This window comes from Triturus cristatus, chromosome 3_2 (assembly GCF_964204655.1).
Source record: "Triturus cristatus chromosome 3_2, aTriCri1.1, whole genome shotgun sequence".
In the NCBI taxonomy this organism is placed as follows: Eukaryota; Metazoa; Chordata; class Amphibia; order Caudata; family Salamandridae; genus Triturus; species Triturus cristatus.
The window spans coordinates 1,097,373,303-1,097,398,771 of NC_140584.1; the positions used below are offsets into that span (position 1 = coordinate 1,097,373,303).

Genomic DNA, 25,469 nt, shown 5'->3' on the forward strand with positions numbered 1-25,469 from the left:
GGGTCAGGGGCAGCTAGCTTACCACACAGGGAAGGTGGGAGGAGCCGTGGCAGCACAGAAGACCATGCATGGCAAGCGGGAGGGTTAGTGGCAGCACAATGGCTATGATGGGCAAGAAGGAGGGTGCAGGGGCATGCACAAAGGACCATGGAGGATAGAAGGGAGGGTCAGGGCCTGGGCACAGACAAGAGAGTTCAGGGGAAGGGGCCTTACAACAGGCCACACGGGGCAGGCAGGAGGAGCAGTTGCAGCACAACAGACCAGGGAGGGCAGAAGGGTGTGGCAGTAAAATGGACCATGGAGGACAGGGGGAAGGGGATAGGAGAATGGAATGTGGACAGGCAGAGTGGAAGTGGCAGGGACAGGTTACAGTCATCTGACAATGCTAGGCAGGTGGGAGGGGAGTGGCAGCTCAACAGAACACTCAGAGTAGATAGGAGTGGCAGGTCCATGGAACATGGTGGGCAAAAAGGATGGAGCAGGGGCATGCACAAAGACATCGGAGGGCAGGGGGAAGGAAAATAGGGGCAGCAAGCTAAGCACAGAGGCTAAGCAGGAGGTCAATGATGGGGCATAGAACTGGGCAATGGAGGGCAGGAGGAGTGGACTGGTACATTATGCTAAATGGAGGGCAGTGGCAGCACATCAGACCATGCATGGCAGGAGGGAGGAGGCTAGTCCATGGATTCAGACAACAGAGGATAGGGAGGAAGTGGGTGGAGCAGCAACCTAACTGTTCAGAGAAGGCGGGTATTATGAACGTTATTGTTTTTTAAATGTGTGTCTGTGCAGCATAATCTCACTTTTATTTAGGAAGAAGAGGACGTTTGTGACTATGACTCCGGGCTCACTTGGCAGAAACACCCCCTGACCCTCCACCGCAAAATGTAATGCCCGTGAAAAGGATAGGAGAACAGTGTTATATAGAATATAGTCCTGAGAGCACGTTGGACATGAAAACTAGATATAGTGTATGGTATAAACTATGCACCAAAAAGTGTGATATAAGATAATCTGGGGCGTGAAATATAATATACAATACATTGTGCGCAATTACAGATTCATTGGAGAGCGCGAGATAGCACAGGCACTAGCGCGTGCTATGCGATATGCACCTTGGAGTGTAATATGCACAGGGCAGTGTTGTGTAACCTAATTAGTCTCTAAGGTTGTAATATAAAATATGTGCTGGGGAGTGTAACGTTGCATATGCACTGTGACAAAGATATGTATCCCAGATTGTAATATGTATGGCATAGCGCTGTGCATTATAACATAGGCATCGAGGAAGGCACGTTAGATGGGGCAATATAACCCATGCGAAGGCAGGTGTGGCATGACATATTCACTGGGTGGTGTTACAGTGCACATGGGCTAGAGAGTGTCATAGCATACGCACTAGCTGATGGAATACAACACAGAGGTGTGTGGCACTCAGCAGGCACTGGTGGGTGTAACACAGCATTGGGCTCAGCCAGGAGCGCGCAGTGACTCTCAAGTGAGGTTCGTCTCCTTTCCAGAGAGTAAAATAAAAAGTATTACACATCCGGCGGCGGATGTGTGTTTTATTAACCGTGAGGGGGGTTTCTTGCATAGTTTTGGTCGAATTTTTGTAGCAATCCCCTTTGAATGGCTTGGTGTGCATGTGTATTAAATGTGCCCGTCAATAGCTACCCATGTTTGTATAAATGTATAAATTGTATAAATTGTATAAATAAAACGACAAGGGTGTCTACTTGGAGAGTAACCACCGGCGGGGGTGCCGGGATTTGGCACGGTAGAGCGTCAGACACGTCAGAGCTTCACTAGCGGTGTAAATACATTCCACGTGGATTCATTGTATGCATAGTTGCCTTTTAATGAATATCATGCAAATCGTCATGGTGATAGGTACGTACGGTTTGTCTAGCATAACCTAGGTGTTTCTATAAATATATTTAAATTTTTTTTTTTTTTTAAAACAAAGGCCGGCCCCGGGCGTTGGGGTCCCCGGCGCCGATTAAGGCCTCGGGAGGGGGACTACGCGGCCCCCTACCAAATAGTTTTTTTCTAAAAATAAAATTAACGGTCAGGCCCTGGGGGATGGGGTTCCCAGGGCCAATAAATTAGAAAAAGAAGGGGGGCCACACAGCCCCCCTTCTTTAAATAAATAAATAAAAGACCGGCATCACGCTGTAGGCCACACCCCCTCCTTGCAGCACTATGCAAATGCGCCCCCTTCCGAGTTGTAAGTTGGGGAATTAATTCCCCTTCAATACTAGCCCAACAGGTATCTCCAGTATGCGCCAGGGAGCTGCGTTGCAGACCGGTGTTCTGAGGCCACCCCCCTTTTTACACCTCTCTGCAACGCAGCTCTGTGGTGCTTACTGGAGGTACCTAGTGGGCTAGTTTGACCCTAGGGACCCTTAGGATTCAAGGGGACTTAATCTCTCAAATTAGAATGGCCACAGGGTGCGCTTACACAGTGGTGAAGGGAGGGGACGGGGCCTGAGGTGACGTGTTGAAACACGCCCTGTGGCGCATTTTAAGTTGGGGAAATAATTCCCTTTCAATCCTGAGGGACCCTGGGGGCCAACTAGCCCACCAGGTGCTTCCAGTAAGCGCCACTGCGCTGTTTGCAGAGAGGTGGGCAGGCCGTGCCCCTTTTTACACCTCTCTGCAATGGCGCTAACTGGACGTACCTAGTCGGCTATTTTGCACCTAGGGACCCTCAGGATTCAAGGGGACTTAATCTCCCAACTTAAAACGGCCACATGGCGTGTTTACACAGTGGGGAAGGGAAGGGACGGGGCCTGAGGTGACGTGTGCAAACACGCCCTATGGCACGTTTTAAGTTGGGGAAATAATTTCCCTTCAATCCTGAGGGCCCCTGGGGGCTAACTAGCGCACCAGGTGCTTCCAGTAAGTGCCACTGCGCTGCATTGCAGAGAGGTGGTCCAGGCCGTACCACTTTTTACACCTCTCTGCAACGCAGCTCTGTGGCGCTTACTGGAGGTACCTACTGGGCTAGTTGGACACTAGGGACCCTCAGGATTCAAATGAACTTAATCTCCCAACTAAAAACGGCCACAGGGCGTGTTTACACAGTGGTGAAGGGAGGGGACGGGGCCTGAGGTGACGTGTGCAAATACGCCCTGTGGCGTGTTTTAAGTTGGGGAAATAATTCACCTTCAATCCTGAGGGACCCTGGGAGCCAACTAGCCCACCAGGTGCTTCCAGTTAGCGCCACTGCCCTGCGTTGCAGAGAGGTGGTCTAGGCCATGCCCCTTTTTAAATCTCTCTGCAACGCAGCTCTGTGGCGCTTACTGGAGGTACCTAGTGGGCTAGTTGGGCCCTAGGGACCCTTAGGATTCAAGGGAACTTAATCTCCCAACTTAAAACGGCCACAGGGATTGTTTACATAGTGGGAAAGGTAGGGGACAGGGCCTGAGGTGACGTGTGCATTTTAAGAGGTAGTTTTAATCCCCCTGCCCTATTATATACTAGGGGCTTACAGAGGAGGTCATGCTAGTTACAGGGGGACCCCAACGCATAGTGTTCCCTAGTGTATGTAGGTGTTTTCCCTGTATTCTAAGCGTCTTTTAACATAGCACTGGCTCTAGGATTGGTTAGTCAGTCTCAGTTACCACCAGTATCCGTCTGAAAAAGTTGAGGGTACAGGATGATTTTGGAACAAGGCTTCTTTCTGCTCTTCTGTTTGTTCTTTCTGCATGTTATCCTTCTTCCTGCACTTTTCTTCGTCTTTGAGGACTTCTGTTGCTTCTTTCTGCATTCTTTTTTTCTTTCTGTGCGTTTTTTCTCTTTTCTTCACATGTCCTATCTCTGTAGGCATAGTTAGAAATTAGCATTTAAAAAACCTTTGAAATTCACTGAAAACAACATAGGTTTCAGGCACGTTATAGTTAGGAATTAGCATTTAAAAAACCTTAGAAATTCACTGAAAAAACCATAGGTTTCAGGGGTGTTATAGTTAGCTGGACGTTTCACTCGTACAAAACCATTGAAATTCCCCCGTTATAGTTAGTTCAGCTAACTATAACTCGCGCGCCCGCAATGCACTGCTGATGACGTCAAATATTACATCACTCATGACATGGTCAGTGACATCACTCATGACATCACTGATCACAGCAACCCAATGATGACGCCACAAATAGACTCCACACGAGTTTCATAGAAAAACAAGTTTATGTTTATAAAAAGATATACGATGCGATCACACAATACTAACCCAACATACGCGTTGGGGTAAAGCTCTCCCTGGCCTATTACTATTGAGCTAAACTAAACAATCCTATGTAATCTTAATGTCGTAATATGCAGTTCGTTAACAACAATCAGGTATTTCACAATGTAATACGGCTATCTGGCGATTTGTACTGTTACTGTAATGCAGTGCGTAATGCAACAACGTTGTAAACTGTTGTACCCCTGTCATGCAACACGTACGGTCCCCTTCAGATACTCTGTTAGGAAAAAGCAAAGCAACATGTAATACAGTTATCAGGCAGTTTGTTATGTAAAACTAATGCAATGCGGAACACATATATCAGGCAGTTCGGTATGCAACACTAATGCAATGTGTAATACGACAATACGGTAGTTCGTGATGCAGGACTAAGACAAGGCGAAACACATCTATCAGGCAGTTTGTTATGCAAACCTAGTGCAATGCATAACACACCTATCAGGAAGTTTGTTATGCAAATCTAATGCAATGGGCAATACGACCAACAGACAGTTTAGAAATACGGCAATGCGTCATACAATCATCAGATACTCCGTCATGCAGGACAAATGCAATACTTAATTTACTCCAGCACCATTCACAGTGCCTCCGGCGGTCTCTCTGCCACTCTCACTGGCTTGCAGTTAGTCTCCGGCCACAGTTGCCACCCGACACGGGTAAGATATAACACAGTGAATGCAGTTTCGCACACCGGCCCGGTGCTGCCACTCCCTTGATACACGGCCCTCTATCCGAACCGAAGCAGCTGCTCGCGCTGCAGGACAGAGAAAGAGGCCGAGAGCGTCTCCCTCTGAACCCGCGCCCCACCCCAGGAGTCGACACATGTTACCTGGGGATTGCATACCCACTCTCCTCTCCTCGTCCAGCGACTTGGGCCTCCGATGCAATCTCTCTGAATTTCCGGGCAATGGGAAGATCCCAGGCTGCACACTACACCCGAGTCTATGAGACTCACTAGACTACAGGTGCACAATAACCAGACTACACCTCACGAGGTTCTCAGGCTGCACACAAAACACGCACGCAGCATCGCTGACACACTCTTGATCTAGTTCCCACGATCACAGGGCACAACTTGCGCAGGTCCCCGGCGTTAGAAAGCACACGCACTCCGCGTCGCGCAGACACACTTTATCTTCTGCCGCCCCCGATCACAGGGCACAACTTGCGCAGGTCTCGGGCTGTAGAAAGCACACACACACAGCATCGCTCGAGACACGCTTGATCTTCAGATGCCCCCGATCACAGGGCACCTCTCGCGAGGGTCTCAGGCAGCCAACAGCACAAGCACACAGCGTCGCTGAGACACACTTGCCCTTCTGGTGTGCACGATCACGGGCCAATCCATGCGAAAGTCTCAGGCTGCACCAAGCACACGCACACTGCGTCGCTGAGACTTACTTGGCTTCCCGGTTCACTTGTTCACAGGACGATCCTCTCGAAGGACTCAGGTTGCACCAAGCACATGCACACTGCGTCGCTGAGTCTCGTTTGGAACTCCACGTGCCCAATATCACAGAGCACAACTTACGAAGGTCTCAGGCTAGACAGATCACACACACACAGGGTCTCTGAGATTGTCCTATTTAAACTTTTGTGTTCCTGTGTTTCGGAACAGGGAGCCAGCTCACCTTAGGCCCTTGGAGACAGTTACTTCAGGACACAGCACACCGCAAAGTCCTTCAAGCAGGGGGACACAGCACACAGCAAAATCGCTTTAGCCTTTCCTTGGTTGAAACAGCAAACTGCAGGCCTGCCCTAGATCACACAGCAAGAGCAGTCCTATACATTCGTCTCTTCAGTTGTTTCTTCCTGGGCAAAGGTCCTCTTGACCACAAAGTAGCTCCAGTCTTGTTCACACTTGATCAAGCCATTCTCCAAAGTTCAAGGGCTTCAGCTCACATAGTTATACCCCTCAATGGCTTTGAAGTCTTTGGGTTGCCTCACGAGCTGCCTCCTAACCACCACTGCCGTATACTCCTCCCTCACAAATGGTCCTGTTGTCCGATACTGATAACACGCCGTGTTATCACAAAACCGTTTCAAACGGCGGTGCGGGTCCGTGACTGGACTCGCCGCAATATGTAGAAACCCACTTGGGTGGAATTATGGGGTTTATCAGCTGAGCCCACTGGGGCGAAATATGGCAGCACTGCATTTACCAACATGCACTTCACTTGACAGACTGTGATGGCCGGTACTTTTTATTTAAATAGCGTCATGTGACTGCCAGCTGTTTGCTAACTCTGGAGGCCTGTGAACAAGGGCGCACGGCCCGAAACGCGTCAGGCAACTGAACTGTCTCCTGGTTTCCTGCTTACTACGCTGTCACCCTCAATAAATGTGTGTTTACCTGGTTGGTGAGCGGTTCCACTCGAGGGCTACTTTTTCTTTAGATATATATATACACACACACACACACACACACACACACACAAAAACATATACATGTATATAATGTTGAAATAGAGGACTTTCAACTTTTAGAATATAAACTACCAGCACAGTAAAAACTTGCACATCAAAGTACTGAAACCTTGCCTGCAATTAATGATTCTTAATGTATTCATCTGCAATGTACTGACCAGCAAACTTAAATCTACATGGCAAAAGTAGTATACACCTAGCCCTATTGAATTAATCAGATAAGCCCAATATATCTGTGATATGTTGAAGACTTCTTATAACAGTGGGGTGACCAAGGTCCTATTACTTTTTATAAAACTCTAGAGGGAGTCTATCTTCATTTGGTGGCTTTCTCAATGATATTTCACCAATTGACTTTGCAAGTTTTTCCTTTGCTATCTCCTCACGTAGGGTTTCTCTGTTTTCATTGATAAGACATGGTAATTCAATATACTGCATGAAAATGCTTAATCAGTGAGCAAGTCTAAATTGTCTGACGTATAATGTTTTCATAAAATGACAGGAATTCTTCATGGTATCTATTGGGTCTGTTTGTAGTCTGTTCTGGTCATTCCAGAGTGCCCACATTTTCCAAAGTGACTCAACTTCTTTAAGTTGTGCGAGCAGCAGTCTTCCAGTTTTCTCTCTTTTCTTATAACATTGTCATCAAATTCTAAACAGAGCTGTTCTCACTTGAGTAAAATATTTGAGTTTAAATCATATTTAGTTAGCAGTGAGAGGAAGTGTTTGCCACCCGGGTTCACGCACAAATAGACTGGACCGAATTACGGCTGCTGGCACAACCCTAGTGGGTGGTTTCACCCAAGGGCCACCTAGTATCAGATAGTTATTTGCAAGATGATAGAGTTTTGTGCCTTCAAAGTTCACTTCAATCTCAGGGTTAGTGCAATCCCAAAGGTATTTAGCTGGTATCAAAGCAAATTAAGGTGACATGGTCCGTCGTTGCAGCTGGGGTGTACAAGAAAGAAGCAGAAGGTCGTAGTAGTATAGCCTTTTTATTTGTAATTCGCTTAGAATGTGAGTGAAAACAGCCAACACGTGTTTCATCAAGTGGCCTACTGGCCAAGGCTTTTTCAAGGGCGAAAACAAGTGAACATACACTTAAGGGGGGTATATATAAAGAAAGAAAGTGGAGGCCCATGAGTAGAAGTAGTTCGGGGTGTGCAGGTACCGGGTTTACAAATAGTGGGTAAACATCACAAAGGTAGAGATAGAATATACAAAGTGTAGGGTAATCAGAACGAAATACATGGCAAAAAGTATCGTGCAAGAATGAGTGCGCCCAATGTCCAGGACAAAGGGAACAGGGGGGATAAGAAAGAATCGGAGGGGAGAGAGAATTTCATAAACTTAACATTAGTCATCATCTGTGACACAAATAAACATACCATCTTAGATGAACCAGAAACAAGATCATCAGCCACGTTACTTGCTGCTCAACCCTGTTTTGCCACGAACTTTTACATGTTTAGTTGCTACAGATGTCATTGCTCTGAGATTCAGCATGTCTCTGTTTTTATCCTTCGTCACACTTTCACCCAGGACTAATAATCTATGAGGGCTTCTCCATTTTAGTTACTCCCAACGATATGAACCTGCCTTTGTTTCCAGCATTTTTCTTTTGCTTTGGTTGCATATTATCCCTGTTTTTCTATGCTCATTCATGTCTATCCACGCGGCATCCACTCTTTACTGTGCCATTTAACCCCCTTACTTGGTCCAATATGTTTGTTCGTTCTTATTTTGTCGCACCATGGTCCTGGCCGCGCAATTATATTTATAATTCTATATTTTCTCCTTATAATTTATTTCTCTCCCTTGTACATTCTGTCTGCTCGTGTAATTGTATCCGTAACCTTACGGTTCAATCACTACTACCTTACCCTTCAATTCTGGGTCCAGCACGATTGTCCATTTAATTTTTTGTCACGTTTTGATCTCAGCTCTAGTACCTCCTTGAAACCTTAGAACCCACTGCATGCCGCTGGTGGTTACTATTTTAGAACTCTTACCCTCCCTTCTCTGTCTGCTTTGTTCCCCACTCGTAGACGATTAGCCTGGACTTTTGGCTATGACCTTCTGTTTGACTAGCCTGACGATTTTGACATGACCCCTTTGGTAAGTGTGAATTCATGCTCATTAGATTATGATAGATCTGGACCCACCATGCTTGACAATCATATGAAATTGCATATTCTGTCTCAATATCGAATTAATGTGGCACATATATTTATGATATGCTTTCATTCGATATGTATACCGCTGCTCATTTTATATGGGAAGTCCTTCTTTCTCTCTTGTTATGCAAGTAGGATTCCATGATTATCAGCTTATGACAGATACCTGATACAACATGCCTGGCAGGCTAATGAAATTGCAATTTTTGTCTCACTATCAAATTGTTTGTGGCACATGTATACACCATATGTTTGCACCATGTATCCGTACTGTTGCTCTTTTCATATGGAAAGCCCGTTTTTATGCATCTCTAAACACCCTAATATATAGGAACCAAGCCAAAGGCCTCTGACAAGGAGATTACCTCTGTATATAAATGTTTAGATGGGCTCTGCCAGTAGGCATTATACTCCTATTAATGATGTTGATCATGTCTTGTTTCTGGTTCATCTAAGATGGTATGTTTATTTATGAAGTGTAACCGATGATAACTAATGTTAAATTTATGACATTCTCTCTCCCCTCCAATTCTCTCTTATCCACCCCTTTGTTCTGGACATTGGGCGCACTCATTCTCGCACAGTACTTTTTGCCATGTATTTTGTTCTGATTACCCTACACTTTGGATATTCTGGGCCCGATTCACAGAACTAACTTAAGACAAAATCCTAAACTTACTACCATTTTCGTATTCACAGAAGGCACTTACTCATTTTGGTATTCACAGAAGACACTTACTCACTTCGGTATTCACAGAAGTTAGTAGTCCTAAGTTTAGGACTCCTAAATGCCTTCTGTGAATACGGAAAGTCTTAAAAATAGAATTTTTCTCAGTTTAGGAGTCCTAAAGTTAGGACTCCTAACTTTACTACTACTAAACTGAGAAAAATCCTAATTTTAAGGCTTTCGGTATTCACAGAAGGCATTTAGTAGTCCTAAAGTTAGGAGTCCTAACTTTACTACTACTAAATTGAGAAAAATCCTACTTTTAAGACTTTTGGTATTCACAGAAGGCATTTAGGAGTCCTAAAGTTAGGAGTCCTAACTGTACTACTACTAAACTGACAAAAATCCTAATTTGAAGGCTTTCGGTATTCACAGAAGGCATTTAGGAGTCCTAAAGTTAGGAGTCCTAACTTTACTACTGCTAAATTGAGAAAAATCCTAATTTTAAGACTTTCGGTATTCACAGAAGGCATTTAGGAGTCCTAAAGTTAGGGCTCCTAACTTCTGTGAATACCGAAATGAGTAAGTGCCTTCTGTGAATACCAAAATGAGTAAGTGCCTTCTGTGAATACCAAAATGGTAGTAAGTTTAGGATTTTGTCTTAAGTTAGTTCTGTGAATCGGGCCCTCTATCTCTACCTTTGTGATGTTTACCCACTATTTGAGAATCCGGTACCTGCACACCCCTACCTACTTCTACTCATGGGCTTCCTCTTTTTTTCTTTATATAAAACCCCCCTTTTTCCCTTATGTATGTTCACTTGTTTTTCAGCCTTGAAAAGGCCTTGGCCAGCAGGCTACTAGGCGAAACACACGTCGGCTGTTTCTGTTTTCACTCAATTTCTAAGCGAATTTCAAATAAAAAGTATAAAACTACTACCACCTTCTGCTTCCTTCTTTTACACCCCAACTGCAACAACAGACCATGTCACCTTAATTTGCTTAAATCATATTTAGCTTTATTCAGTGTCATTTTTTGTTTGGGTTGGGTGAGGAAGGCATTATTTATAGTAGGGGGTGTCTTATCATATTATTGTTTCTCACTTTTGTTTCTCACTCCTAACTTTTGCTGCATCCCTCATTAACTCCCCACTAATAAATGCTTATTTTGCTGCCCACAGGCTTCCTTCAGTATATTTATATACATTTTATATATTTTCAAAAAGGAATCTATTTTATCTTTGTTCTCCAGATCTCTATACCTGGCTATTATAATGTGTCATTCACCTGTTTGTGGTTTCACTATGTCTAGGTTAGGCTAATGTCTAATAGGTTGTGGTCAGATACACTGCCTCGAACTAACAAGCCTGATAGAAGCCATCTTATCAGAGTTGACCTCAGGAAGAAATCTATTCTATAGCACATTGATGACACAGGAAGCAGATTAGTGTCTGTCGAGCTCTGGGTAATTTATTGTCATTTTGTGGTTTCACTCTATTAGCCCTCTGAGATTCCAGTGGAAAATCCAAGGCTATTTTCAATTGCTTCAGAAGGAAGTTACTAAGAAACAATATCATAAAGTCTTTCTCTGGTTACATTGTCCCTTCTGTGCCTATCTTCCAGGTCTGAGCTGCATAGTTCTAAGCACCATTCTGGTAGAGCAGCTAGTCTCTTCTTGACTTCTGCTTTTGATTCCATAGTTTCTAGTCGCTTTTGAAAAGGTGCAATGCCCACTCTCAGTGATCTGAACAAAAACGTCTGTTTGGTCACAGTTATGTCCACTGACAATTTGATGTTTGCCTGCTCGTTGATTAAACTATCTAGTTTTGAAGTGGGTATTGATGCTAGGTCTGCCATTTCCTTGTTGCATTGTTTACAACTGAGATTGTGAGCAAGGGCCTCAATGAAGAGTGGCAGTCTTATAGGAGCGCCGTGCAGGGTTAAAGACAATCACAGAGCCAATGAGTGATATGTGAGGTAACTGGCTTGTGGGCTGTTAATGTACTGTGATGTAGTGTTCTGCAAAGAGGTGCATCTTCACTTCCTTCCTTAACTGGAGTAACATTTTTGAGGTCCTCTTGGACATGGGGATGTTGTACCAGATCCTGGACCATTATGTGTTATGCCTTTGTTGCATGCCGAATCTGTTATTTCCAGTGTACACACTGCCCTTAGTTTGAAGTTACATACTTTACATCATTAAATATGGTCACCACATTGGAAAGAAGTTCAGTCCTTTTCGATTTCAATGTGTGACGAGTTGCACTCAAGGTTCCCTGGTCCTCTTCTACCTCTTTCACTTGTGGTATGCTCCCTCTAGTGATTCCTCTTATCTGATACTCAGCACCTCTTCTTAGTACATCTGCGAGGAGTTCCAAGCTCTGGTAGTGCGGTCACTGCAGTCATAGGTGAAAGACGCCTCTGCAGGCCTGTCTCTTAAAGACCCTTGTGTTTCACTCCTAGTACAAACCGAAACTCTTTAGGGTGTTCAGTAACTATGCCCCAGCTTTTCAAATCTTTTGGCATTTGTGGATTATGCTGATACATGTAAATTAGTGAAAGACCTCCCTGTGCTGCCATGAAAATGTAGAAAGTAGTGATAGGGAGCATCAAGGCTCATCTGGCCCTGAAATCCCCTGGAACAGACGTCTGGTAACATATCAGCACCAGAACGCAGAATAGGCTGTTACCCACCCAGTGACAGGTGGAATAGGCTATATGCTTTCCTGCCACTAGAGGAAGTGTTGTTACTTGCTCAGTTTTATCACTGCCCACTGTGTAAAGAGAGCATAGCTTTCACTTTAATGTGCAGTCAGCACAGCTGTCCCTCACTTTCTATAGACAGTGGCAAATCCTTCAATTACTCTACCCGCTCTGTGCACAAAAAGAGCTCTCATTTAACTGTCAGACAGCAGAAGTACCCCTTGCATGCAGCAGTCAGCACAGCCAGGCATCACTTGCTCAAGACAACAAAGAAATGCCTTATGTTTGGCAGATCCGTCCTTTACTCTGCAGGCTATCTCACTCAGTGCAGACAGCAAAGCTATCCCTTATCTGCCTTGGACAGCAAAGCTGTCTTTTTATAAGTTGCACATAGCAGAATCAGCCCAACCAGAAGATAAGAGAGATATGCCTTGTTCTACTGAACTATCCCTGGACAGGTCCAAGCCTAAATTATTTATATCCACCTGTATGTTCTGTCTGCCTACATCCACCCATCTCCACCAGACATCCTGGGAGATAGAACCTCAATCACAAGGACCGACGAGGGATAAAGCATCAGTGAATTAGTCCCTTACTAAAATGTGGTAAGAGAGAAAACTGGTGCAGAAAGACAACCTCAGAGACGGCTCTGGCTAAAGTACAAGCAAAATAAGGAGACATGAAGAAATGGGTATAGAGGACAAGGAGACAGAGGCCCTCTCACTCCTTAGCAAATATCAAAATGACAGGCACAACAAAAGAGGCCACCAATAAAAAAAAAAAAAGTTTATCATAGGGACAGACGTGTTCCAAACACAAGGAAAAAAGGAAACAAGAATAAAGGGGTATGTTTCCTTTAGAACCTATATCAAAACAATGCACCCCAGATAAGAAGCAGTAGATCCACAAATAATTCATAAGAAAGACGTACAACTACCTACGTCATTTGGAATTACACAAAATCTATTACCCCAATATGATGCTTCTACCTGAACCCATGGTTTGGTTATCCTGCACTTTCTCATACGGATCTTCACCTGACCATCAGATTTGTTACTGAAACTTTGTAGTGCTTCCCGTGTATACACTGTAGACTCACAGATAAAACGGCATGCTACACTTGACGAATGTGTGACTACAGCAGCATGACCCGCCCCACATGTGGTAATATATTGCTCCCTGGTTGAGAATAAACACTGAATTACATCACTCTGGGCAAGTAAACCCTGCTGAGGCATGTACGAGTGTGTTGCATGTTTTATGACTTTTCTAAACAATAATATTGATTTAAAGAATAACCCCAGAGCAGCGTATGTGTCCTGATGAAAGCCATGGACTACAGAGGCGTTTGACCATGGGGCTGAAACATGTCTACCAGGTATTAGGGTACCAGGATCATATATTTATACCCCTGCACACGTTTTTTAATCATACCTAAACAACCGCACTTGAAGGGATACTTTGGTTGTTTAAGGTATTTATATAATACTCTTAAGACCCTGGCTGAAGTAATATCTAAAGTGCTTCCTTAAATACTGTTGAGCCCATCCGGGCTTTTAGGGACCAGGATAAGCCCCGAGGTTGAAGCATGCCACTAACAGAGTGGTTGAGGGTCTAGCAAAGAAAACGACTTGGTTTTTTTCACAGCAGGGTGATATCCAGAGGCAATATTAGAGTACTCGCATGAAATTGAAAGGTATGGGATTACATTCTGTAAAGAGACAGTTTACATAGGGAGAGTGTATCTACCTTCACTTACACTTACACCTAAAGTCTCTCTTCTCTCCATTAAGAAGGGTCCTGTAACACCATTCTCGGTTTTTTGTTTATAGGATTCATACACTGCACGTATATAACATCTGTTCCTCTACCGCCCCTGCTCTGTCGCCCAGGGTGCACATCTGCTGTGCTCACAATGTTATCTATAAAACCATGTGAGTTTTTTATGCAGGCACATGAGTCATATTCTCCTAAACTTAGCAAATTTAAAGTATCTAAAACTAAAAACATACATGTATGTTTGCAAAATAGATCCTATGATAAGAGTGCTCTTTTTACTGTTCATGGCATTTGGCCTCCTGTAGAAGAACTTTCTAATTGAGGTTTATTTCTCTCACCCTTGAGTGGAGCCGGTGGTGATTGCCACTTTGTTCTTGTGGGGTCCATCTCTCTGCTTAGCTGCTACGCTGCTCATTTGCAGGGTGCCACACAGTGGAGCACGGCACACTGATGCCAGGAGGAAGTGTCTAGCTCTTGCCCATGAGCCCATTATCCTTCTCTCCCGTCCCTTGGGGGTGGTAAGGCTGGTCCCTGCAGTGGAGGCAAGAAAAATAACAGATAAATGGAGTTCCAACATCTTTGGAATGTACATGAATGGGGTTAGTATGACATAGGGCACCACGGCGTATGATGTCCTTGGAAATGGTGACCCAGGTGGTGGCCTTGGGTGAATGTCACCATCGTCAGTGAAAACTTTCGCACCTCTGACACTCCCCCACTGTGTGCCAACCTCAACTCAGGTGAGTGAAAGAGGGACTCAGTCTCCAACCACAATCCATCCTTCTTCACTGGCGGGATGTGCAGTCGATGGAGAGGATGGATGGAGTATGTTGCGAGTTCCCAACCTTCATAACTAACTAAAGTATTTTGCACATAATTAGTTCTTACAAACAATTGTATATTTGTCCTGTGTGCATAGGAGTCTGCAGTGAATAGTAAAGTGAGGGAAACTTGTAGTTTCCATGAAGAGGGAGGTGGAGCTCACCTGTGGGTGGTGGAAGATCCAGAACCATGGGCAGGATCCAGCACAGGCGGGGACAGAAGTGATCATATTGGCCATTTCTACACAGTGCATTCCACAAGCTGAAATGAGTGTCAAGTATGCAACACAAGGGCGCTCACAGCACCAGCCTCGGACAGGAGGGAAAGGAGCGACACGCACAGTTGTTTGCAAATCTAAAAAAGCGTTGTTCTTTGTGCAATCCCGAATGAATCAAAGGTACCCAACTTGCAATTTTTGCTTTTCGACCATCAGATCATGACGAGAAGGATGAGCAGAAGCCTACACTCAAAATCTAATATTCCTTCAAGGCAAAGTGAATGAAAAGGCGAATATTCATATTTTTTATAACATAGACAATTTGTATATAATTTCAACATTTTTCCATGTGTTTTGATCCGTTTTAATAGATATTTGTTTGGGAGAAAGCTGAACTACCACCAAACGAGACCACCCCTAAAGATCTGCTGAAATGACGTCTTACCATGGTAGCATATAAATAGCAGACAAAAACACCAAGACAGCTAAGGAATGGCAAGAGAAATCGCTGAAAAGGAAAATAAAAAGCAAACAAAGTGAAAGGCCTCAAAGACCTGTAGAAATGAACAGACTGAAAACAGCGACGATAAAACCATGATCCAGGGCTGCGTTCCGAGAACCCACAGAATAAAATAAAATAAAAATAAAAAAACTGTTAGGGACACACACTAACTATGCCTCGATATTTTATAATGCCAGTGCGCAAATGTCCACGGCGATTCAAGTAAAACTATATCAGCATCAATAAATATGGTTTAATATTACTTTTAGGTGGTCATTAGGCTTAGTACCCTGAGAAAGCAAAGATGAATCGCATGTCTCTGTTACCTTCTTCCTCCGACCAGGCAAAGGGGAGTGATGTGACCGCGTGAGCAGGGCTGCAGAGAGAAGGCGCAGCTCCTCCCCCTCCCTCACAGACAGTGACACCCCTCCCCAGCCGGAACCGGGCCGTTTGCCCTCCCAAGCCTTGGCGTCCCAATAGTTTTTGATATTTACAGACCACACCCACCGGCCCCGAGCTCAGTCGTCAAAGGCCAACACGTGAATCTCGTAGTTTGGCACGCAACAGGTAAAACAATCAAATATTTGTGTTTACAATTAAATATTTGTGTTTACATTGCATTTAACCTCTTCTCTGCTAGGCCTTCCCCCAACCCCCCCCCCCCCCCCCCTGTGCTAAGCCTTTTTTTGGCTATTTGGGATAGTGCGCGCTTAGGCCCCTGCAGAGGTGCAACTAGAGCCAAATTTCGGGGGTGGGGGAGGGGGGGGAGGGGGAGGGGTCCTAAGGAAAAGTTTCGGGGGGGGGGGGGGGGGCTGAATCTTTAAGCAAAGGCAGAGTGGAGCTGATTTAGGGAGCGGGGGCTGAATCTTTAAGCAATAGGCAGAGTGGAGCTGCAGGGGCTCTTAGAAGGGGTGAAACAACAGGGAGGCCTCATTAACATGCAAGTGGTCTTTTAAAGACCTGTGAAGTGCTCAGTGCAGCTGTGTATGTGCCCCGGAAGCTGTCTCATCCCGGGCTGCCACGCACGAGGGGGGGTGGGGAGTGAAGCCCTTTGAGTCCAATGGGTGTTGCGCGCCTGGGCCCCTGTAACTTTTTGACCACATAGGGTATCCACGCCAAATTTACGTCCTTTTCTTCCAACATCATAGGAATTGTAAAGGTACCCAGGGTTTGTGGATTCCCCTGGAGGGGTCCCAGAAATTAGCCAAAATACCGCAAAATGTTTTTTTTTTGGGAAAAACGGGCTGCAAATGAAAGCGTCTGTGTTTTTATCTGCAAATGGTATCAAAAAAGGGTTTGTGGGGCTGAAATCACCATTTTCCCAGCTTTTAGGGAATGACAGACTTTTGTCAGAAAACGAAAATATTTTACACAGTTTTGGCATTTTTCTGGGACATAGCCTATTTTTGCTATTTTTTGTGCTTTCAACCTCCTTCCAGTTAATGGTATAAATGGATGTAAAAGCAATAATGGATCCTGGAAAGCTATACATTTTAGAAAAGTAGATAAAGTTCTCAATTCAGCAAGGGATCATTTGTGTAGATCCATCAAGGTTTCTTTATAGAAACTAACAATTAAATATAGGAAAAATTGAAAATTAGTTGAAAAAAACAGTCTTTTGTGTCAACGTTTTCACCTGTAACTTCTTCTAATTATGACAGCTCTTTGACAGCAATATACCGTTACATCCGCTGGACCATCCTGGTTGTAGGGATATATAGGACTTGTAGATTCACCAAGAACCCGACGAACCCAGAGTCAAAAACTGAGCAGCAATTTATTATGTTCCGGGTATATAGCAATTATTGTGGGAAAATGTATACATGGAAAAATCAGTATGAAAGACACCTGTGTATTTCTGAAATGGGAACAAATTATAGAGTTTGGAAACAGTACATATTTGCACATTTTCGAAATTGGGAATACTCATACTAGCATGAGAATTATCGGTCATTTTTCAAAATGACTTCTTTTTTACACAATGTCTTTCATTTGGAAGGCATAAGTGCATCAAAAATCATTAGGTATCCGCGAGGTGTACTCCCCGGTTTCTCCCTGCTCGGAGGAAGATTCCCATGCCCTGCTTCGGGACATCGCTCTGCCCTCCCTTACGGTGGAGGACAGGGATTTGTTGGACGCTCCTCCCACCTCGGACGAAATTGCCCTGGCTATTCGCTCGGTCGCATCCGGCAAGGCCATGGGCCCCAATGGTATCCCCATCGAGCTTTACAAGCTGCGACCGGATGTACTGGCGCCCCACCTGCGCGCCATGTTCCTGGCGGCCCACTCGCAGGGTTCCCTCCCGCCGGACCAGCGTCTGGCTACCATCGTGGTGATCCACAAGGAGGGGAGACCCCGTGAGCGGGTTACATCCTATAGGCCTATCTCGCTCTTGAACGCGGAACCCAAAATCCTCGCCAAGGTACTGGCCAACCGGCTGGTTGGCGTGGTGGGGGATTTGGTCCACCAAGACCAATCTGGCTTTATACCCCATCGCAACACGGCTCTTAATCTGCGACGCTTGCATGGGGTGCTCGCGCGTGTCCCGTTTGTGCGGGAGCCGGCCATCTTGGCGTCCTTGGACGCCACCATGGCGTTTGACACGCTTGAATGGCCATACATCTGGGCGATGCTGGCGAAATTTGGATTTGGACCGGGATTCATTAGCTGGGTCAAATTGTTGTATTCGGGCCCATTGGCGCAGGTGGTGGTGAATGGGCGAGTCTCGGCCCCCTTTGCGCTGGGGCGGGGCACGCGTCAGGGTTGCCCCTTGTCACCGCTCCTGTTTGCATTGGCCTTGGAGCCCTTGGCGGAGTGGCTGCGGTGGCACCCCTCCATCCGTGGTCTCCGCTGGACCCCCGAGCATGAGGACCGCGTGTCCCTCTACGCCGATGATATCCTTTTGTATCTCGCCTCCCCGCGTAACTCGCTGATTGTCCTGGTTGATGTTTTGCGCTCCTTCGGTCGTAACTCAGGCCTTGTCATCAACTGGGCGAAATCCTGCGTGTATGTGCTCTCCGGGGAGGCTCCGGCCCTACCACGGGACTGCCCGATCCAGATTGCCTCCCAGGGGTTCCGGTACCTGGGTATATATATTACTCTAGACCCGGAGGCCCGCTACGAGCGGAACTTGCTGCCCCCCCTCCAGCGCTTGCGGGAGGACGTTGCGCGCTGGCGGCGTCTTCCGCTTTCGCCGCTTGGCCGAGCGGCCTTGTTTAAGATGATGTCCTTACCGCGCTTCCTGTATGCGCTTCAGAACACTATGGACTTGGTTCCGGCGCGCTACTTCCGTGAGGTGGAGAGCCTGCAGCGGCGCCTGTTCTGGGACGGGAGGCCGCGTATTGCTCTGGCTAAATTGACGCTCCCGTGGTACGATGGGGGGTTGCCCTCCCGGACATTAAACGGTATTACTGGGCCTCCCAGCTAGCTGCGATTAATCATGGCCTTTACGGGCCCGCCCTGAACCCGGCATTTGAAATGGACAAGATGCTCCTGCCCGGTGGCGACTACAATCGAGCGCTCTACTCTGGCGCGCCCGACTCCCGTCTGACGGGACCGACGCGTGTCATGGTGCGTGTCTGGCACGCGGCTAATGCAGCGATGGGGTGGAAGGACCGTTTGACCCGGGCGACACCGCTATATGCGTCTGAGAGGTTGGGCTCCCTGTGGACATCGAAGGGCTTCGAGAAGTGGGACACGATCGGAATCAGCACAGTGGGAGACCTCTGGACAAGGGGTGGATTTAAAACTTTTGAGACGCTGCGGACGGAATTTCAGCTGCAAGGCAGTGAGTACTTTCGGTACTTACAAGTCCGCCACGCGCTGGGCTCCGTCTTCCCTGATGTCGCGTCCATTCCGGAGTCTTCCCCCCTGGAGGACAGAGTGCTGGATGGCCATGTCCCAGACAGCACGATCTCCCTTATATATAAAAAACTGATCAACGACAGATCGTGCCTGCTGACTAGTCTCCGCGAGGCCTGGGTTGCCGACGGGCTGGAACTGGACGACGAGGACTGGATTTCCGCGGTGGCCTCTCCGAAGGAGGTGGCCATCCCGGCTCGCCTTCGCTTCGTCCAGCTTAAGATCCTCCACCGGGTTTACGTGACGGGGCCAAGGCTTCTACGTATGGGCTTTGTTGGTGACGGATTGTGTAAGCGTGGCTGTGGTGCCTTGGCAACTTTCATGCATATTCTGTGGGAATGCCCACAGGTGGAGCGATTCTGGCGTGGTGTGCATGAGGTCCTGCGTGTGGTGACGCGTGTCGCGCTGTTGCCTGAAGCGAGGAGATGCTTGCTGAATGTGTGGGAACCAAATGACTATTCGGTCCCGCAGACCCAGTGGGTGACTCTGGGATACATGATAGCTAAGCGTGACATTGCTCAATTGTGGGGATCCCAGAGACCCCCGGCGGTGTCGGCCTGGAAAGAACACATGGATTGGTTTATGTTTCGTGAAAAGGTGGTGTATGTTGCGAGGGGTAAGCCTGGGGCGTGGGTGAAAATCTGGGGCCCCTGGAACGCCTATCGCGGGGGTATTTGTGAGCCGCCACTGCTACCGGCCGCCTCACCGGCTCCGTCCCCTTAGCCGACCCCCTCCCCCAGCCGCGGGCATGTGGTTCCCCTGTCCCTGATCTATTCCCATTCCCCTCTTCAGAGTTTGGCTGCTGGTTGGGATCCCCCACTTAAGGAGCACGCGCTGTCACTTTGGATGGCGGGTTGCCTTGCGGGTGTGGTTTTTTGTGTTGTTCTGTTTGGAAAAAGGAAACCGTATTGTGGGCTTGGAGTTATGGGGCCTGCGCTATTGATATCTCCTGATTTACCGCTCTGCACCGCCAAGAGACTCTTACTGTAGGTATGTCATATGCTTCTGTTACTCTAGCGGCCGGCCGGATGGTTGTAGGCCCATACTTGTAACCTTTTTAACATGTAATAAACGGTTTAAAAAAAAAAAATCATTAGGTAATGACAGTTACTTTACAAATAATAATTACCCTACGTCACCCGATAAAAATGGTACCTCACTTGTGTGGGTAGGCATAGTGCCCATGACAGGAAATGGCTCGAAACCCAACGTGAACACACCACATTTTCACAATGAAAATTTACCCTTTTTTTGCGAAGTGTCTAGCTGTAGTTTATGAACACTAGCTCTGCCGGCACCTAGGGAAACCTAGCAAACCTATACATTTTTGAAAACTAGACACACAGGGGAATCCACGGTGGGGTGACTTGACTGCCTCCCACCAGGGTCTGTTATCCAGAATCCCTTGCAAACCTAAAACATTGTCAAAAAACCACATTTTCCCCACATTTCTGTGGTAGAAAGTTCTGGAATCTGCGTGGATCCACAAATTTCCATCGACCCCGCGATCCCCAAAGTCTTACGAGAAAAATGGTACCTCACTTGTGTGGGTCGGCCAAGTGCCCGCGACAGGAAACGGCATAAAACGCAACGTGGTCACACCTCAATTTCACAGTGAAAAATGACCCTTTTTTGGCAAAGTGCCTAGCTGTAGTTTGTGAACCCTTGCTCTGCCGGCACCTAGGGAAACCTAGCAAACCTATACATTTTTAAAAACTAGACACCCAGGGGAATCCAGGATTGGGTGACTTGACTGCCTCCTACCAGGTTCTGTTACCCAGAATCCCTTGCAAACCTAAAAAATTGTAAAAAAAAAACATTTTCCCCACATTTCTGTCGTGGAAAGTTCTGGAATCTGCGTGGATCCACAAACTTCCCCCCACCCCGCATTCCCCAAAGTCTTACGAGAAAATGGTACCTCACTAGTGTGGGTCGGACTAGTGCCCGCGACAGGAAACGGCGTAAAACGCAACGTGGTCACACCTCAATTTCGCAGTGAAAAATGACCCTTCTTTGGCAAAGTGCCTAGCTGTAGTTTTTGAACCCTAGCTCTGCCGGCACCTAGGAAAACCTAGCAAACTTATACATTTTTGAAAACTAGACACCCAGGGGAATCCAGGATGGGGTGTCTTGACTGCCTCCCACCAGGTTCTGTTACCTAGAATCCCTTACAAACCTAAACAATTGTAAAAAAAAAAACACATTTTCCCCACATTTCTGTGGTGGAAAGTTCTGGAATGTGCGTGGATCCACAATTTTCCACCCACCCCGCACTCCCCAAAGTCTTACGAGAGAATGGTACCTCACTAGTGTCGGTTGGCCTAGTGCCCGCGACAGGAAACTGCACAAAATGCAATGTGGTCACACCTCAATTTTGCAGTGAAAAATTACCCTTTTTTGGCAAAGTGCCTAGCTGTAGTTTGTGAACCCTTGCTCTGCCGGCACCTAGGGAAACCTAGCAAACCTATACATTTTTGAAAACTAGACACCCAGGGGAATCCAGGATTGGGTGACTTGACTGCCTCCTACCAGGTTCTGTTACCCAGAATCCCTTGCAAACCTAAAAAATTGTAAAAAAAAAACATTTTCCCCACATTTCTGTAGTGGAAAGTTCTGGAATCTGCGTGGATCCACAAACTTCCCCCCACCCCGCATTCCCCAAAGTCTTACGAGAAAATGGTACCTCACTAGTGTGGGTCGGACTAGTGCCCGCGACAGGAAACGGCGTAAAACGCAACGTGGTCACACCTCAATTTCGCAGTGAAAAATGACCCTTCTTTGGCAAAGTGCCTAGCTGTAGTTTTTGAACCGTAGCTCTGCCGGCACCTAGGAAAACCTAGCAAACTTATACATTTTTGAAAACTAGACACCCAGGGGAATCCAGGATGGGGTGTCTTGACTGCCTCCCACCAGGTTCTGTTACCCAGAATCCCTTACAAACCTAAACAATTGTAAAAAAAAAACACATTTTCCCCACATTTCTGTGGTGGAAAGTTCTGGAATCTGCGTGGATCCACAATTTTCCACCCACCCCGCACTCCCCAAAGTCTTACGAGAAAATGGTACCTCACTAGTGTCGGTTGGCCTAGTGCCCGTGACAGGAAACTGCACAAAATGCAATGTGGTCACACCTCAATTTTGCAGTGAAAAATTACCCTTTTTTGGCAAAGTGCCTAGCTGTAGTTTGTGAACCCAAGCTCTGCCGGCTACTGCCCCATATGCTCCCTGGGGGGGCAGGAAGGCTGTAATTTTTGCGGGGGAGGGGGCATGGGCATGCCCGTTTTGGGCTCCCCACTCTAATTCAAACTTGCCCCAAAAAAAGCCCTGGCATCTAGAAGGGCTTTTTGCCCCCCCCCTGGCGGGGCAGATTGGGGCTAATGCCCCCATCAGCCCCCCAGGGGGGGCTAAAAGTCCACTAGACGCCAGGGAGTTTTTTGGGCACATTTTAATTAGGGTGGGGGCTGCCCAAAACGGGCATGCCAATGTCCCCACCCTAATTAAAATTTGTCCCAAAAATCCCTGGCGTCTACTGTGCTTTTTGCCCCCCGGGGGGGCAAATTGGGGCTAATACCCCCATCTGCCCCCCAGTGGAGGCAGGAAGGCTGTCATTTGTATGGGGGAGGGGGTGAGGGCATGGGCATGCCTGTTTTGGGCAGCCCCCACCCAAATACAAATTTGCCTCAAAAATATCCCTGACTAATGGGCTTTCCCCCCCCCCCCCCCCCCGGGGTGCAGATTGGGGATAATGCCCCCATCTGCCCCCCAGGGGGAGCAAAAAGCCTACTAGACACCAGGGATTTTTTGGGGCAAATTTTAATTAGGGTGGGGGTTGCCAAAAACGGGCATGCCAATGCCCCCACCCTAATATAAATGTGCCCCAAAAAATCCCTGGAGTCTAGTGGGCTTTTTGCTCCCCACGGGGCAGATTGGGGGCTACTGCCCCATCAGCCCCCCAGGGGGGCAGGAAGGCTGTAATTTTTGTGGGGTCGGGGGTGGGCGCATGCCCATTTTGGGCTGCCCCATTCTAATTCAATTTCGCCCCCAAAAAAACCCTGGCATCTAGAGGGCTGTATGCCCCCCCGGCAGGGCAGATTGGGGGCGAATGCCCCCATCTGCCCCCAAGGGGGGGCTAAAAGTCCACTAGACGCCAGGGAGTTTTTTGGGCAAATTTTAATTAGGGTGGGGGCTGCCCAAAACGGGCATGCCAATGCCCCCACCCTAATTAAAATGTGCCCAAAAAATCCCTGGCATCTACTGGGCTCTTTGCCCCCACGGGGGCATATTTGGGGCAGGAAGGCTGTCATTTTGCAGGGGAGGGGTTGAGGGCATGGGCATGCCTGCTTTGGGCAGCCCCGACCCTAATTCAAATTTGCCTAAAAAAAATCCCTGATGACTAATGGGCTTTTGCCCCCCCGGGGGTGCAGATTGGGGGCTAATGCCCCCATCTGCCCCCCAGGGGGAGCAGAAAGCCTGCTAGACGCCTGGGATTTTTTTGGGCAAATTTTAATTAGGGTGGGGGTTGCCAAAAACGGACATGCCAATGCCCCCACACTAATAAAAATGTGCCCAAAAAATCCTTGGCGTCTAGTGGGCTCTTTGACCCCCCGGGGGGCAGATTGTGGGCTACTGCCCCAACTGCCCCCCAGGGGGGCAGGACGGCTGTAATTTCTGTGGAGGAGGGTGTGGGAGCATTGGCATGCCCCATTTGGGCAGCCCCCACCCTAATTCAAATTTGCCCCAAACTAACCCTGGCGTCTAGTGGGCTTTTTACCCCCCGGGGGCAGATTGGGGGCTTCTGCCCCCATCTGCCTCCCAGATGGGGGCAGAAAGGCAGTAATGGTGGTGGGGGCATCGGCATGCCCATTTTGGGCAGCCCCCACCCCTAATTAATACCTTACAACAAAATCCCTGGTGTCTAGTGGGCTTTCTACCCTCCCGGGGGAGCAGATTGGGGGCTACTGCCCCATCTACCCCCTAGGGGGGGCAGAAAGACTAATGTTGCCAAAATATTTATGGGGGAGCAAAGGCCCTTGCCCAAGGGGCCGCTCCCCCCTCCCTGGTGCCTAGTGGGTGGATCCCTGGCTTGGGGATCGCCCTCCTAGGGCGATCCCCAAGCAGGGATCCACTAGGGAGGATTCTCCCCTTTCCAATGATACCTCTCCTGAGTTTCTATGTGCTCAGGGGGCTGAGATAGCTCCCTGAGCACGTAGAAACTGAAACTGAAATGAGCCTCTTGGCTCCTTTCAGTTTCGGTTTCACTGAAATGACGTCAGCGCGCCGATCGCGCCGATCGTCATTTCAGGGAAACCAGGGGGGACGGCTACCCAGCTCCCGAGGCTATTTCAGCATAAAGGGAATCTCTCTGGTGCCCGCACCAGAGGGATTTCCCACGCGATGTTTCATGAAGAGCTGGACTCGTCATGAGCACACGACCACTGTGTGCTATGACGAGTCCAGCTCGTCATGAGCATCGTAGGAGTTAATAAGTATTAAATAATAACATTAAAAAAAAGTGAAACACTTGTTTAATAATATATATTTATATACCTAGTTAAAAGGCTAATTTTAATTTATATTAGAATTTCAAACTATGAAATATGGCATTAATTTGGGCCCAAACTTGTTTCCAAAAATTGTGCGTCATAGTACAAGAAAAAAGCATGTGAAAAAGAGTAGCCTTAGGTGTCGAACAAGACCAGCAAAGGTCGGGAACTGAAGAAAACCTCTTATTTAGCACATGGGGTGAAAAGAGGAGTCTGTTATAGCTAAAGAAAAGGGTTTGTGTGAGAGATGCAGCCCTAGATGACTTGCGGAGCTTGGTCCACACTTTATCCCAAAGAGAAGTGGGCCAAGAAGAGTCAAAATAGGACTCCCATTGTTCCTCAACCGTGGATTTTGGCCTAGGTGTGAGAACCTTGTGAAATGAGTGGTAAATTGAAGAAGCCGTGAGATGAGAACGCAGCAGGGAGTGGAGGCGCAAAGTAGGATTGGGAGGATAAGATTGAGTGGGAGAACGAGAGAATTGGGTATAAATAAACATAACTGCATTCTTAAGCGTGAGATATT

At 47.2% G+C, this 25,469-nt stretch overlaps 1 protein-coding gene across 3 annotated transcripts in view; it reads right to left on the minus strand.

The window, feature by feature from the left end:
* The window catches only part of LOC146859198 (dehydrogenase/reductase SDR family member 4-like), a 256,188-nt gene extending 241,656 nt beyond the window's left edge, over positions 1-14,532 (minus strand). For all 3 annotated transcript variants that reach the window (XM_085649877.1, XM_085649878.1, XM_085649879.1), the window contains exon 1: positions 14,340-14,532. In XM_085649877.1, the coding sequence (XP_085506003.1) occupies positions 14,340-14,491 (152 nt within the window). In that variant the 5' untranslated portion in view covers positions 14,492-14,532. The remainder of the gene's footprint in view (positions 1-14,339) is intronic.
* Positions 14,533-25,469: the final 10,937 nt, after the last annotated feature.